The sequence below is a fragment of the Camelus ferus genome, chromosome 6 (assembly GCF_009834535.1).
Source record: "Camelus ferus isolate YT-003-E chromosome 6, BCGSAC_Cfer_1.0, whole genome shotgun sequence".
NCBI classification, from domain to species: Eukaryota; Metazoa; Chordata; class Mammalia; order Artiodactyla; family Camelidae; genus Camelus; species Camelus ferus.
In genome coordinates this window covers 3,097,207-3,115,092 of record NC_045701.1, presented here as the reverse complement: position 1 = coordinate 3,115,092, position 17,886 = coordinate 3,097,207, and the positions used below count along the sequence as shown (strand labels likewise).

Below are 17,886 nucleotides of genomic sequence, written 5' to 3'. Positions count from 1 at the left end.
TATAACACCATTTGCAGCAACATGGATGCTCCTGGAGAATGTCATTTTAAGTGAAGTAAGCCAGAAAGAGGAAGAAAAATACCACATGAGATCGCTCATATGTGGAATCTAAAACAAAACAAAACAAAAAAACAAACAAAGCATAAGTCTAAAACAGAAATAGACTCATAGACATAGAATACAAACTTGTGGTTGCCAAGGGGCAGGGGGTGGGAAGGGATAGACTGAGATTTCAAAATTGTAGAATAGATAAACAAAGAGTATACTGTATAGCACAGGGAAATATATACAAGATCCTATGGTAGCTCACAGAGAAAAAAAATGTGACAATGAATATTTATATGTTCATGTATAACTGAAAAATTGTGCTCTACACTGGAATTTGACACATTATAAAATGATTACAAATCAATAAAAAAACATTAAAAAAAAAAAAACCCAACCTCCCTGCAAACAAAAGTCCAGGACCAGACAGCTTCAATGGAGAATTTCACCAAACATACAAAGAAGAAATTATACCAATCCTACTCAAACTCTTCCAGAAGACTGAAGAGGAGGGAACACTCCCAAACTCTTTCTAAGAAGCCACCATCACCCTGATACCAAAACCAGACAAAGACACTGGCAAAAAGAAAATTACAGGCCAATATTGTTAATGAACATAGATGCAGAAATTCTCAACAAAATATTATCACAGAATCCAACAGCACATAAAAAAGATTGTACACTATGATCAAGTTGGATTCATCCCAGGGACACAAGGAAGATTCAACATACGCAAATCAATGTGATACACCACATCAACAAAAGGACACAAATCACATGATCATCTCAACAGATGCAGAAAAAGCATTTGATAAAACTCAACACCCATTTATGATAAAAACTCTTGCCAAAGAGGAAACATATCTCAACATAATAAAAGCTATTTATGACAAACCCATAGCCAACATAATACTCAGTGGTGAAAAGTTGAAAGCCTTCCCACTAAAATCTGAAATAAGACAAGGATGCCCACTCTCATGACTTCTATTCAACATAGTATTGAAAGTTCCTAGCCATAGCAATCAGCCAAGAAAAAGAAATAAAAGGGATTCAAATTGGAAGAGAAGAGGTAAAATTATCACTATATGTGGATGACATTGATACTATATATAGAAAACCCTAAAGGCTCCACAGAAAAACAACTAAAGCTGATCAAAGAATTAGGCAAGGTAGCAGGATACAAGATTAACATACAGAAATCAGTTGCACGTCTTTATACTATCAATGAAGTATCAGAAAAGGAAAGTAAAAAAAAAAAAAATCTCTTTTAAAATCACATCAAAAAATAAAATAAAATAGTTAGGAATAAACCTGACAAACGAGATGAAAGACTTACACATGGAGAACTACAAAACATTAAGTAAATGTAAGTAAAAAATGATTTAAAGAAATTGAAAGATATCCCATGCTCCTGGATTGGAAGAATTAACATTGTTAAAATGGCCATACTACTCAAAGCAATTAATCTACAGATTTAATGAGATCCCTATCAAATTACCCAGGATATTTTTCACAGAACTAGAACAAATAACCCTAAAATTTATATGGAATCACAAAAGACCCAGAATTGCCAAAGCAATACTGAAGAAAAAGGACGAAGCTGGAGGAATAACCCTCGCAGACTTCAGACAATACTACAGAGCTACAGTAATCAAAACAGGATGGTACTGGCACAAAAATAGACATATGGACCAATGGCACAGAATAAAGAGCCCAGAAATAAACCCACACACCTAGAGTCAATTAATATCTGACAAAGGAGGTAAGAATATACAATGGAGAAAAGACAAGTCTCTTCAGCAAGTGGTGTTGGGAAAGCTGGACAGATGCATGTAAATCAATGAAGTTAGAACACTCCCTCACACCGTGCACAAAAATAAATTCAAAATGGCTTAAAGACTTAAACATAAGACAAAACACTATAAACCTCCTAGAAGAAAGCATATGCAAAACATTCTCTCACATAACCTTAACAATGTTCTCCTAGGGCGGTCTACCCAGGCAATAGAAATAAAAGCAAAAATAAACAAATGGGACCTAAATAAATTGATAAGCTTTTGCATAGCAAAGGAAACTATAAACAAAACAAAAGGACAACCTACAGAATGGGAAAAAGTATTTGCAAATGATGTGACTGACAAGGGCTTAATTTCCAGAATATATAAACAGCTCATACAACTTAATAACAGAAAACCCCAATTCAACCCAATCCAAAACTGAGCAGAAGACCTAAACAAGCAATTCTCCAATGAAGACATACAAATGGCCAATAGGCACATGAAAAAATGCTCAATATTGCTAACTATCAGAGAAACGCAAATCAAAACTACAAAGAGGCACCATCTCACACTAGTCAGAATGGCCATCATTCAAAAGTCCACAAATGATATATGCTGGAGAGGGTGTGGAGAAAAGGGAACCCTCCTACACTGTTGGTGGAATATAGTTTGGTGAAGCCTTTATGGAAAACAGTATGGAAATTCCTTAAAAAACTAAAAATAGACTTACCATATGATCCAGCAATCCCACTCCTAGGCATATATCTAGAAAGAACTCTAATTCAAAAAGATATGCACCCCATGTTCAAACAGCACTATTCACAATAGCCAAGACATGGAAGAAGCAACCTAAATGTCCATAAACAGATGACTGGATAAAGAAGTTGTGGTGTATATATATATATACATATACATACATACATACATACATATATATACATACACACATATACACACAATGGAATACTACTCAGCCATAAAAAAGAATAAAATAATGCCATTTACTGCAATATGAATGGACATGCAGATTGTCATTCTAAGTGAAGTAAGCCAGAAAGAAAAAGAAAAATACCACACGATATCACTTATATGTGAAATCTGAAAAAAGACACCAATGAACATATTTACAAAACAGAAACAGACTCACAGACATAGAAAATAAACTTATGTTACCAGGTGGGGAAGGGGATGGAAAGGGATAGATTGGGAGTTCAAGATTTGCAGATACTAACTACTATATATCAAATAGATAAACAACAAGTTTATATTGCATAGCTCAGGAAAGTATATTCAATATCTTGTAGTAACCTATCATAAAAAAGAATATGAAAACAAATATATGCATGTATATGTACAACTGAAACATTATGCTATATGCCAGAAATTGATACAACATTGTAAACTGACTAAACTTCAATTTAAAAAATTATAAAATCGAATTCATAGGATCTTGGCAGAATGAGAAGAGAGCATAAGTAGGATTACTGCCTGGCACACAGATGCTCAGCTGAAAACAAAAACACAACACACACAGAACAACCATTTATTACATCAAATTCTTAAAAGATATGGAATGTAAGTACATTTGATACATAAGCTACCTATTTTCTTTCATTAGGAATTGTGCTGTTGTATATATTACTTGTATTACTATTTTCAATTTTTATATCGTTGGGTAACTTTTCTTATCCATTTAAACTGTAAGCTTTTTAAAGTCAAGACTGATGTCATATCCTCCACAATGACAAACACATGAGGACAGCTATACGAGTGGTTAATTTATTCATTCCACTTCAAGTCCTTTCCTATTGGGGAATTCTTCCAATGCTTGGAAAATTCCTCATGTCTAATCTAGGCTACTCTAACACCGTAAAAAGAACCTGCAACATTCCCTTCACTTTATTTGAAAACTAGAATTCTGACAGTGATCAGTTATCACAGGAGTAACTTAATCTAATTTTTTAAAAACAAGATCTAACAGATGGCTTATTTCTCCAAGCCATTTACTAAATACGTAATCTTTATATGAAGCAATATAGTAGCTGTTCTGAAATTACTGCAATTAATTCATGAATTAATACAATAAAGACTGAGTTTAATATAACTTTTTGATATTAAACATTGGATAATAGAATTTTAAAAGTAGAAGAAAGTTAGGAGCTCTTCCAATTCATCCTATCTCCCCTCAGGCATTAATAACATGACTTATCTACTTTCAGACTTAATATATTAGAGGATGGAATTTTTATAACCCTTCTGCTGAATTAGTAGAGACACTGATATCTTCCTTATTTTTAACCAAAATATTTTAAGTTAAGCCCATCTACTTTTGCAAAGAGAGCCATGGAAACAAGAAGGCTAATCTTCATTCCACATAAGCTCTTCATCTATTATGAAGACATTATTAAGCTACTCCTAGACTTCCTTTGGCCTTTTTCTTTCAGTTTTTCAGGGAGAATCTTATGTACATATATAAATAAATAAATACATATGTATGTATACATTTATATTTTTTACATTTATGTATTCCTCTTTTATATATATATTCCTCTTTAAAAAAAAAATCTTTGTAGAAACTGACAAGCTGATCCTAAAATTCATTTGGAAATTCAAGGAAGAATAAACAAAACAATGTTGAAAAATAAGAACAAAGTTGAAGACTCACACTTCCCACATAAGTAATGTAAGTAAAAACTTACTACAAAGCTACAGTAAACAAAACTGCATAGTACTAAATGGGAGAGACATACAGGTAAATGGACCAGCATTGAGCGGTCCAGAAGTAAACCCAAACATCTGAGGCCAATTAATTTTTGAAAATGGGAAAAGAATATTCTCATCAGCAGATGGTGCTAGAACAGTTGGATATCCACACGCAAAAGAGTAAGGCTGGACTCTTTTCTCAACCATATACAATAATTAATTCAAAATGGACCAAGGACATGAATATAAAGGCTGAAACTATAAAACTCTTAGACAAAAACTTAAGTGTAAATCTTCATGACCTTGGATTAGTAAAAGCCTTCTTAGATACAACACTGAAATACAAGTAACAAAAGAAAAAATACATAAATCAGATTTCATCAAAATAAAAACTTTTCAGCTTCAAAGGATACTATAAAGAAAATGAAAAGACAAGGCAAAGAATGGGAGAAAATATTTGTAGATCACGTATCCGATAAGGAACTTGCGTGTAGAATATATTAAGAACTTGAAAGCTCAACAATAAAGTCAACCCAATTAAAAAATGGGCTAAAGGATTCTAAAAAGACATTTCTCCAAAGATATATGTGGCTAATAAGCACACAGAAAGATGCTCAACATCATTAATCATCAGGTGAGCACAAATCAAGACCTCAATAAGATACCATCTCACATCCACTGGGACAGATATAATCAAAATGACAATACAAAATGCTGGCTAGGATGGGGAGAAACTGGAAGATTCAAATACTGCTGATGGCAATGCAAGGTAGTACAGCTACTTTGGAAGATAGACTGGCAGTTCCTCAAAAAGTTAAACAGAGTTACCATATGGCACAGCAATTCCACTCCTAAGTATATATACAAGGGAAATGAAAACATACGTCCATACAAAAACTTGTACATGAATATTTCCACTAGCATTATTCATAATAACCAAAAAGCAGAAACAATTTACATGTCCATCATCCTATGAATGGATAAATAGGTTGTGGTATATCTAGAAGATGCAGTATTATTCAGCCACATAAAGGAATAAAGTACAGACACACACTACAATATGGATAAACCTTGAAAATACTATGCTAAGTGAAAGAAGCCAGCCACAAGATAACCATATATAGTATGATTCCACTGGTATAAAATGTCCAGAATAGGCAAATCCACAGAGACAGAAAGTAGACTGGAGACTGCCTCGAGCTGAAGGGGTTAGGAAGAATTAGATAGCAACCAAAATGAATATGGAGTTGTCTATTTTCAAGGCACAATAAAAATGTTCTGAAATTTATTGTGGTGATGGTTTCACAACTCTATAAATATACTAAAAACTACTGAATTCTACAATTTAAATGGGTGAATGGGATAAAATGAATTATAACTCAGTAAAACTATTACATAAAAAAGGAGCCCCAAGTTCAATATAGTATCCTAAGTAAAGCACTAACTTAACAAGATCTTTGTTTGATGCACACAGGCTTAAGCATTCAACTATAATGATACCTGTAACTGATCCTCAAAAGCCATCCTTTTCTCAGAATTTAAAAATAATTTAAAATTTTCTGATCAGGATAATACATTAATTTTTGGTACTTTTCTGTAAATGTTTTTCAAATTTTCTCCCCTACCTTTAATTTAAAAAAAAGAAACTCAGACAAGATGACACTGTTGGGAACCTGCAGGACAGAGAGACACTGAAAAGATATAAGGAACACAGGAAGAGAATACACGATTCTGGATTTAAACGGGTCTATTTTTCTAAAGCTGGCGTCAATCTATTAAACGAATTGAACACTTAACTTCAAAATCCACAAGGCATATTATTTGGATTAATAACAATATTTCTTTTTAAAAAATACTTACCCCAGATCTGTAAGTGGAGGTTTATCTCTTCCTCTTCTATAGCAAAGGAAAATCTGTGGCCCCACAAGACTCCCATTGTTGAGATCAGCTGACAATCCAGTTGGGGTAATGTCAATACAGGTATAATCCCGTGGCACTTCCTCCCCCAGAGATTTAATAATAACTGAAACATCTGTGATAGGTTCTTTTGGTTTAGCTACTTTATGACAGGCATCATTGAAGTGAATTTCTTCTTCAAGAGGCTTTGAAACATCAGTTAATCCTGCTACAACAAAGTAGTCAGCAACACGAGGCCCCTTATCTTCAATCATCTTCCATTACAGAAGGTTACACCTAAAAGGAAAGTGAAAGACTAGTATTCTCCTATTATAAACCAAATAAATATAAGTGGTTTGTGCACAAAAAAGAACGAAAAACTACAAAAAGAGCACTACCTCCCTGATAAACACACTAATATTATAAATTCATTTTCATACGTAAAAAGTATGTCTTTTTTAAAAAAAATAGGAATATATTTAGTCTTCCTTAAATTTTAAAAGTAATGCATGAATTTCCATTTTTGGCAATACTTAGATTACCTAAGTAGACAACAAAAAAACACACATCCTTTTAAATGCATAGACTGACTTGTAAAAATGTAAGTGAAATTCCCAGAGCCCCAAAACAGTAAGGAAACAGAGGCCAGAATGCAGTGTATAAGCTGATACTGGGTGGGTGAAGTTTTCTGATCTTAGTAATTAAAGGGCTTGTGTTGTAAAAGGTATTACAGAGGACAGGATACAAGGCCTTGGGACCACATAAGATAGGAAACTGGAATTGAGACATCTGTATAAAGCCAAGAGCCTTGAAGGACTATATCCTGAGTTAAAGAGTGGATTTCAAAAATCCATCCACTGGTACAGGGAGATATCAAGTCTGCTTCAGTCTGGGCCCACCTTTGGAGGCAGGGATGGGTACATAGTCTCTTCTGAGAATGTGTAACAATAGGCCTACTCACACGTGGATTTTAGGTTTGACCTTAAGCCATCTGCATGGTCCCAGAAAGCTCCAAACTGAGATGTTAACAATAACTGTGTTCCCAGGCTAGTGGTAATTCTGGGGAAGCGAATGCAAAAAAGTTCCAGAGGGTAAACCCTCAACACAGGTTTTCCACAGGTAACGCCCTGCTGAAGATGACCTCCTATTCCTAAACTACAAAAAAACAGAGAAAAATCTACCCTGAATGAGTTTCAGCAGATACAACATACAGAAGAACTTCAAATAATGAAAGTAGGGCAGAGATTATAACAGTAATGCATGCTTATAACAAATTCAAAGAAAAAAATACAGAGTAGAATTCATAATGTATTTGCAAACACTTTAATGGTAAAATCTCCTTCAGTTGACTAGTATCATTAAACCTTGTTTCTTGAACTAGGAGAATACAACCCCCCCAACCAGTATTGTCATCACTTATATAACAGTGATAGGAAAAAGTTTAACCTAAAACAGAAATCTCCCAAATGTGTCTCATGTTAGACTTAGTTCCAATAAATGCAAAGAAAGAATTCCATGGAAAAATAAATTAGGTATATATACTACATGCCTCTTTGTATATTTATAATATATATTAAAATATTCAAGCCCCAGTTAAACAAAAAGGTCCTACTGTATAGCACAGGGAACTATATTCAACACCTTGTAACAGCCTACAATGAAAAAGAATATGAAAAGGAATATATATACACATATAATTGAATCACTATCCTGTACACCAGAAATTAACACATTGTAAACTTCAAAAAATAAATTATTTTTTAAAATAATTTTTAAAAAATATTAAAGCCTCAGAAGTTCTTTGATTAAAGTACTAGATTAGCTTCCCTTAGCCCAGGATTTCCAAGTCTAACTGAACAATTAACCCTATTTTCCCATTTAAAAACTAGAAAAAAACCCTCAGACCATGCTTTAGCAAATGCTATTTAAAAAGAACAACCTTCCTTGTAGACTATAAAATACCCTGAGGGTGAAGAAACTCTTAGGTAGAATACTTGTTTATAACTGTCGCCATTTTCATCATAATCCCAAAACTTAATTTTCTATATTGCCAATGTTACGAGTTTTTCAAATTCATGCCACATTTCTTTGAATCTGTATCCATTGCTCAAATATACTGTATATTCTCACTATTTGCTTAGAAAACAAGCCTGAACAAGGATCAAATGGTCCTACTTGTTTTATTTAGATATATATGGCTCCTATGTGGCAATTCCCTACATATAAAGATTTCTGCACAAAATAAAAGGGCTTAGGGTTTTCAGAAATGCCTCTGAGACTGACAGTAAAGAAAAGGTAATAACCTGTTCTCCTGAGAAGACCTGGTTAAATATATTGAATAGCCACTCTCAGCTGACTGCATATTACAGGTGCTCTACAAAAAAATAAAAAATAAAAATAACAGTTGACCATCTATCCATTTTTTTTAAGTAGGAGAACAAAAGCACTTAAAAAAATTTTTATATTTAACTTTGCTTCTTCATTAAATAGTCTTTGAAAATTATTTTTAATGGCTGCATAGTATTTTATTTTAATGGCTGTAACATTATTGACCTATTTCCTTATTATTGGTCATTAATTACATCTACTTATTTTGCTAGTAGTTTTTAAATGCTAAGATAAATAACCTTAAACATAAACCTCTAGTTACAACTCTTATTATTTCTTCAGGATAAATTTATTGAAGTAGAATTATTGGGTCAAAGTTACACATACTTAGACAGCTTCCGTTAAGTGTTTATGTGCTTCTATGTGTGTATAAATTTTAAATTATATGCTCTTGATAGACATAAGTCATAAAAATTACCTTGGTAGAGCACTTTCCTTTCATTATAATGAAAAGATTTAAATATTCTTTTTTCTAGATTCTAACTTCATATTATTTAAAATAAGCATATAGTCACTATGACATACAATGAAGTTTAATGTCTTGCTATGCAGAAAGAAGGGAGACAGAATGCAAACAGTACTATGATGAAAACATACATATATTTAATAGGTTCTTTTGAAAGCTACTACCTTAGCCATTGGAAATAAACAGCTATTATACTATTAAGCAGGTATCTAGGAAAAAACTACATGAATTTTGTTTTTGTTAGATCTTCCTGGTTCACAAATTTTAATAATTTGCTCTGATTCACAATTAAATACATTAAATAACCACTAAAAGGGAACGAGTTATTGTTCTTCATCAACACGTAAAAGAAAAAAAATCAATTTTAAAATAGTGATAAAATTCTCTTACATTTATTGACAGAAAAGCAAACTGTATTATTACTCCAGTTCTCTTGCCTTGATGTTCTTATTGTTGTTTTCCAGTCATTCATTTAGGGGTGGAAAGTGGTAAGGAAGGTAGACAAAGCATTTTAAGGCACTGCTGACAAAGTATATAAAGCGAAGAGAAGAGGTGGCAACATTCCAGGTGACTTCTAGATCTAAATGCTCTTTAATTCACTCAGGAAGAGTCTATAATACTGAAAATGTACCTCTACCTTTTATTTTAAATCGACTGTTTTTAAAGTAAGTTTGAGGTTTGGAAGCTGAGGGAAGAGACTGTTACAAATTACAAGACAAAGAAAATACTGAAAAGTCTTCAATATAGACATGAATAACGAACACAACTTCCTAACAATTTCAATAAACCAAGAGACTTCCATTGCAAGGTGAAATTTACAACCCTCATGGAACACACTAAACACATATTAAGACAAAATGCTTTGTGTTGGCAAGAGCCACCAAAAATTACTTGGAAAGAGCATTTGAGGAAAACATTCATAGTCAACATACAAAACTAGGACCTTTAGTGTAAGTACATCAGAGCAAAATCCCCTAAACAATTAGGAGGTAAATTTCTTTAAAATCATTTTGGAAACTGGGGGCCACACAAAACAAGCATTTGATCCAACAGTTCTCTAATCATGGTAATAATAAAACCCTAAAACAACTTTACTCAAGCTCAAGTAACAATACTACACCATTAACCAGTTATTGGCTTTTTAATTCTTTATTCAACATGATATAGACAATTTAAGAGTTAGCTCACAAGGTATTTACAGGCATCTTCTTAAAATTTCAGATACCTGCTTGACTAGTATTTCGCTTCAAATTACATCTATTTTCTTTGAGACTAGAAAACAAGAAAGATGTGCTCTCAATTCCTAAAAGGTTCATGAGAACTAAATTGAGAAATCATTATGAGGAAGCTCTTACCCATTCAGCAACTAATGGAGACTGACCTGTTTTTCTCCCTTTCAATCTCTGCCCAGTCAATTCAGAATCTTTTTTACTTCTTCTACCACTCCATTAGGTCAAGCAGTAAAGCATTTGCTATCTAGGCTAACTCTAAAGACACAAAAAGGCAAGAGTGGAAATCAGAAGTAACATTTTAAAGATATATGAAAAACAAAAAAATCTGAACATAACAGTTTTGCAAAATTATAAACCATTACTGAAATGGTAAAAGGAGCAAAGGCTTTCAGATAGGGCATAATAGTCATAAACTCAGGATTATACATGAAAATGGTTGGAACACAATGGACCAGTTCAACTCCCCCTCACCTCAGTTCACTTAAAGAAATAAGCTAGAATAAATTTTCTTTCTTTCTTTTAATGCAATTCCACAGTTAAAAACCTAACAGCTCATCTTTTCTCACACTATCAAAACTAGAGACTCTCATTCCCATCTTTTCTAAACTTCACCTCTCATTCTTCTTCTAACCAAGGTTATTTATCTACTGTTCTTCTAACACAGTTTTGTTCTTTTCCTCTTCGATGATACACTGTTACTTTTTTCTAGTCAATATACGTTCATTATATTTTCCCAAACAATTTAACTTTATGTGGATTTTCATTTAAACTTTAAGAACTGTACAGAGAGAAAAAAACATTCAACAATTCTACTCACAATAATAAATCTGGTTTATATCTAGCAATGTTTCCTACTTTGAGAACAGAAAACAGCCTTCTAATCCTCATGCAGTTATAATATAAATATTTATATTTTTGTTTAATAAGCATTATTCTAAACTGTTAAAATCTTCATAAATATACAAAATGACTACATAATATCCCATCAAATACACTATAATCAGTACTTCATTTCTCCTTCCCCAGCTAGTACCCAAAGTATGGTAGGTTTAAAATTTTTTAAGTGAATGAATAGTTAACTTTATAACCTTCCTCAAGTATATTATACTAAATGTAATGTCTTTTTTCTATAATTCAGAATCAATTTTCTGAACCTTAATTACCTTAAATACTATAGTTGTTAAATGTAGGATAAACATAGATAAACTAGCTAATTTGAATCTAACCACCAGGGCCTTGGGCAAAACTAGAAATATACTAAGTAATTATTCACTCATTCAATGAATTTTTCATAAACACTTTTTAAGGTCTGACACTATTCTAAGAGCTGGTGACGATACTGATGAAAGCCAGTCTCTGTCTTCAAAGAGTTTCTTGTTTAATTTTTTCACATCTCTTTCTATACTTTTATTCCGCTTCTAGCAATCTTTCCTCCTACCGCCCTTCCAGATCCCAAGGACTTGCCTTCACTCAGCCCAAAGTTTTTCTACCAGTTTCTCCCCAAAGCCCCAAGTACAGATGTGATTCCTACTTTTTTGTTCCTTTCCCTCATCTCCTTAAAAACTGGCACTCCTTCAGCATCAACACTCTATGGAGATTGTGAAAGGGGAGAAATCTTATGTGTATATCATATCTAATAGTAGGTTTACTTGCTTTTAAAAAGGTTTAACCTATCCAAGCCAAACTTGACTTTTTAAAAGTAACTGTTAGTAGCCCAAATTGATGGATTATGTTGGGCAAATTTCTTGAGCAAAGGGGGCTTATTTATCTTCTAGTCCACTTTGGAACCATCTCTTCTCTCAATACCTATTCCCAAGCAGAAACTAACAACAAAAAATCAAAACGCAATTGTGCAATCTAACAGCTCCCTTTTGAAAGATTATCAACCCCTGATTTATATATTTTTAAAAAGTTAAGATAGGAGTAACAGACATTTAAAGAGGAAGAGATCTTTTCATTAGTGATAGTCTAATGCCTTATTTTATAGCTAAAGGAACTTAAGCATAGAAGGTGGCTTACTTAAGGATACCCAGCTAGTTAGTGGTTGAGCCTGGTTAAGAACTCAAATCCCTTTAACCATATCTTTACATTTGGAGATGTTGTCTCTCTAATAAATGGTGTTGAATTAATACTGACCCCAAACATCTTTTCAATAAGTTATTTTGTGTCACTTGTTACTCATAATCATTGTTTGGTGAATATATGCCAAATTCTTGTTAAGAGATCTGGTAAATTAACATTTCACTGTGTTTATATAGAAAATAGCTAATAAAAACAAGTAAAATCAAACAGACATAAAAAAAAAATTACTTACACATTACTGAAAGCCTCTCTCTGAAAATGATGCCAGGTCTCAATTTGTGAATTATGCACGCCTCAGAGTTTGAGAAACACTGTATTGAAAAGAATAAGAATTGAGCTTAAATTAATTCCAATCAAATATTTCCCCCTAAGATGCCTGTGACAACTTAAAAGTTCTGTTAACAATGATAATTTTCAAACAAAATGATTGCATATATTGTTCTCACACGGTTAAGAGTCAGTAAGTAATTTTTATATGCCAGCTCTTCTAGAATACACATTTCAGTCAAGAATAAACACTCTTAAAAATAAAAAAAGCAGATAAGGGAGAGAAAGATAGAGAGAAATAAAAGAATAAGTAGGACACAAAAAAGTAAATGTATATAGGAGCCAAGAGGACGAAAAACATGCCTATTTCTGAGGCATTATATATAGTATCTCATTCCTAGAAGAAAAATATAAGCACAAGCACAAGAGGAAGAAACCAGAGCTTTAACCAACTGTGGACTATCTACTAATGACAGGGAAGTAGCAGCAGCAGGAGACACCAGATTTACCTAATTTGGATGGTCCTCGATTTGTGTCTGTGGAAAGTGGGAGAGAAATGGGGAAAGGCCCAAAATTATCTGAGTCAAGATTTGATTAAAGTGTCTTAGAATGGAATGAAGGGTGAAAAGGATGAATGAGAAAAAAAAACAACAGTACAACCATGTTACATTTTAGACTGCTAAAAATGGTCCAGATATGTGTTTTAAAAATTAGTATACCACTCCACTTCAGATTCACTGAATATTTTCAGTCAGTAAATATGGAGTGACACAAATATATACATATATATTTCGAATATTTCTAAAATCTTATTGCTGACAGGTATCAATCAAAGAAATAATGTAAATACTGACCTGCTGGAACATTTTCTAAATTCAACATCAAATTATCACAAAAATGCTCTAGTTGAAATAATCTATGTATATAAAAATACTTGTAAATTTTGAAAACTACAGCTCATATTTTATTGGTATAATATCAGATTGTTTTGATGCAATTATGAATTATGAATGTACTATATAACCAATTCCAAATAAACTTTCTGCTACATTAAGTTTCCTTATACGGTAAGAACATTGTTTTGATAATGACCCCGTGCTCCACTAAACTTAACATTTGTTTGTTACTCAAAAAACAAAGCATTTTCTTCAATGCTGAAATTTTAAAATTAATTTATAGCAGTATTCACAATATTGAATGTTTCATCTTTGACAGAATGAACTTCAAAAACCTTTATTTTGATTTCATGAATTGTATGAAATAAACTGACCCATTTTTAGAATTAACTGATTTCCTATTACAGAGAAGATGAGACTGATATAAAACTGGCACCACTTAATTATTTACAGAGTTCTTCTGCTACAGGAGACAACACATTATAGCTAGTGCTTCACTTACCATATATGCAGAAGAAAATTTACAATAAAAAATGTGTAAAATCTATTTGGTAAAGCATCTTTTGATGGAAATGGAAAGTCATGCTACTCAAAGTGATATTCCAATGTGTTTCCTGCAGCTACACATGTTAGATTATCTTTCAGCACTGATTCCTTTAAATTGCTATTATTTTTAATTGAATTTTTTATTTTCAAATAATTGTAGATTCACATTCAGTTAAAAAAAATAATAGAGATCTAGTATATTTTTTTACCCAGTTTCTCCCAATGGTAACATCTTGCAAAACTATAGCACAATCGCAGGCGGGATTGTACATTGATGCAATCCCCTTTATTCTGATTTCCCCATTTGCATTCATTTATGTATGTGCATGTCTGTATGTATGTGTATTTGGTTCTATACAATTTTATTACATGTGCAGTTTCATTTATTTATCACCAAAGTCAAGATACAGAGTAGTTCCATCGCAAGGATCCTTAGCATTGACCTTTTCTAAGTACGCCCACTTCCCTCCTGCCCCTTCCTTGCCACTGTGCCTAATCCTCATGGAGTTACAGCATATAGAGCCAATGAAAGGAAAAGACGATGTCTCTAAAAGCAATACCCCCCTCACAAAATAGGTATGGCAACAAACCAGAGGGAAAAAGCATATATGATGTGGAAAGACTTGCTGGTCACATTTACTCAACCATCTGGAACATTTTATTTGAACATGATTATACAAACATATAAATGCACAGACATATGCATGCATACAGAAGATAGGCACAGAGAGTGATCATTTACTAAATCACAATGAAGATTAATCTCCTTAGCTCTGAGATAAATTTTCTTATTATGAATAAATTCCAGACTGGAATCAAGTGAACAACATAAAATAATGCTACAGAACAACTACAATGGGGATTCCTAGATGTATAAGAAAATAAAAAGGAGTCTTTCAGTGTGTTCAGGGGCAACTCTGCCCCTCCCCAAGAAATTAGGTTTGAACTAAAGTAGCTGGTATTCCCTTGAGAATATGGATCTGGTTTGGAAAGAAAAGGAACTATTTCTAGTCCTAGAAATAACTGAGGGTTAATATGCAGATACCTCTTGTCTCTCTAGACTAGACTATGAACAATTGAAAGGCAGGAACTCTGTCTTTTATTTCTTTTGATTCCTTCACATAAATTATAGGAGTTATAAACACATGGTAGGTGTATAAATATTTCTTAAATGAATGAGGTCAGCACAGTAGGGAAAAAAAAAAAAAAAAAAGAAAGACACCACAGAATCTTAGGATTTTAGAGCTAGGAGGGTTCCTGGAGATTTAGCTTTATAAGTGAAGAAACTGAGGCACAAAAGTTAAACAGCTTGTCTAAGACCAAATACATCAATTTATGACTCAACTCTCATGGCTTTTAATTTGGAATTCTGCTATACCATACCTCAATTCAAGAAAGAAAGAGAAGAAAGTAATTCCCTGAGGAACCCTGTGTGTTAATTAGTGAACATGTGCTTTGATGGACCAAGAAAGTTAATAGGTAAGTAGAAGTTAAACTGGCTGAAGAGAGTGGGGGAAATTGGTAGGTAAGAAAAAAAAAATGAGTGACCAAAAATCAGAGAGAAAAGTAACACAGAAAAGAAAAGAAATTGAACAAAGAGATATGGCAAGAAAAGGAATAAAAAGATGAGTAAAAAATGGCGCAGAAATGGGAAAAAGAAAGGTGAGAAATGGTTAAAGAGGGATGGGGAAAATGGTTATCTGGAAAAGTTTTAAAGCTACTGACATTCTTTTTAAATAAATAAACTATGAAACAACAAGTTCATACTATAGAGCACAAGATATTCAATATCTTATAGTAACCTATGGTGAAAAAGAATATGAAAATGAATATATGAATGTTCATGTATGACTGAAGCACTGTGCTGTACACCACATTGACACAACATTGTAAACTGACTACACTTCAATAAAAAAAAAATACATATATACACAAAAAAGGAAACTATGAGATTTACGATTCCTATGGAGAAATAAGATTCCCTATAAACTAACAATAATAAAATCAACTACCAGTCTAGTACTGAAAATCTGTTCATATTCAACATTGTACATGAAATGCAAATATATGGTGCTTACCAGTCTAGAATGAGAGGGAAGTCTGGTTTTTAACTGTCTCTTGCACTACCTTTTTTTTTTTAACTTAATTTTTACTCTTTTACTTAATTTCCCATATGAATAACACTCCCATATCATGAAGTTCCTTTCTAAATTATCACAAACATTCGTTAGGTTAGGTATCTAAAATGAATTGTTGCCACCAGTGGAATCTATCCAAAGTTTCTCTCAAACACACGATACCTGGTTTTTCTTCTCTATTTCACAGCTACTCGAAATAGTACTCATTGGGGTAATTAAAAATACATTTACAGAAGACAAGCAATCTAAAATTCACCTCTATTAACATATAGTAAAAATGAGAACCATTGATTAAAAATATCACCCTTCCTGAAAAGTATTTATAGTCTGTCACTTGACTCATGTTGAACATTTCAATTCCTCAATGATTTCATTTCACTACCTATTCAAATATACTACTTTAAACTTTTTAAAAAATCTCTTTCAACTTTTTCCCACAAACTGTAACAAGTAACATCTTTATTTGTTAATAAGCACCTGAAATTATACTTATTCATTTTATTTATTATCTGTCTCTCTTTCCACAATATGTTAATTTCAACAGGGGTAGGAATTATTCTGTTTTGGTCACTGCTATATAATCAGCACCAGTACCTGGGATAGTATGTGGTCAATTTGTTGAATGAATAAAGAAAGAAACTGAGGTGTCCATAAGCAAAAGAATCTTCTTAAAATGTGGTGGATACTACGATCTGAATACCACGTGCAGTCAGAAGCAATAATAATAGATGTAAACATAAGAACATGGATAATTTTTTTAAATGTAGTGTTGATTTAAAATAGTAGAAAACTGAAAGGAATCTACAGCAAAATATCATTTGTATAAATTAAAAATACATATCCAAAACTGCACTATAGTTTTGAAAAATATACTCAGCATATGCTAAGTAAACATATTAAAGTAGATACCTAAGAGGAAAAGGGAATGGGAGTGAAGATGGAGGATAAAGGAAGATAAAATAATATTAAAGCAGGGTGCACACATATCAATGATGAAAGTGTACCATAAAATAACAAATGTGACTAAATCATTGATTAAATCAATCTTCTATGCTGGAGGTGCTCTCACCCCACTTCCACCAAAGGCTACTTAACCACTGATTTCAGCAAAACTCAAATCACTGTGACCTTGAGGAGACCCATTTCAGTAAAGTGTTAGTGAGAAGGAAAGCCCAACTGGAATGAGCTGAAGACAGAATGGAGGTGAAGAAGTATACACATCCCTTTGTAGGAGTTTCCACGTGGAGAGAAGGAAGGAATGGAGTGGTAATTTGTAGAAGACATAGAAGACATAGACTCAAATGAATGAAATTAAGGGGAGTATGCCAAGGGCAATCATCCAGCAGAGACAGAAATGCGGATGAAGGAGAAAAAGATAACTGTAAAAGCCTTGAGAAAGGATGAGGGGATGGGATCTAAAACACAGAGAATCTGATCATAGAAACAAAG

The 17,886-nt window shown here is 32.9% G+C and overlaps 1 protein-coding gene across 1 annotated transcript in view; it reads right to left on the bottom strand.

Annotated features, from left to right (window-relative positions):
• The window catches only part of DENND4A (DENN domain containing 4A), a 77,963-nt gene extending 71,266 nt beyond the window's left edge, over nucleotides 1-6,697 (bottom strand). Inside the window, 1 exon segment of the mRNA XM_032480917.1 lies at nucleotides 6,387-6,697. Coding sequence (XP_032336808.1) covers nucleotides 6,387-6,697 — 311 coding nt within the window.
• Nucleotides 6,698-17,886: the final 11,189 nt, after the last annotated feature.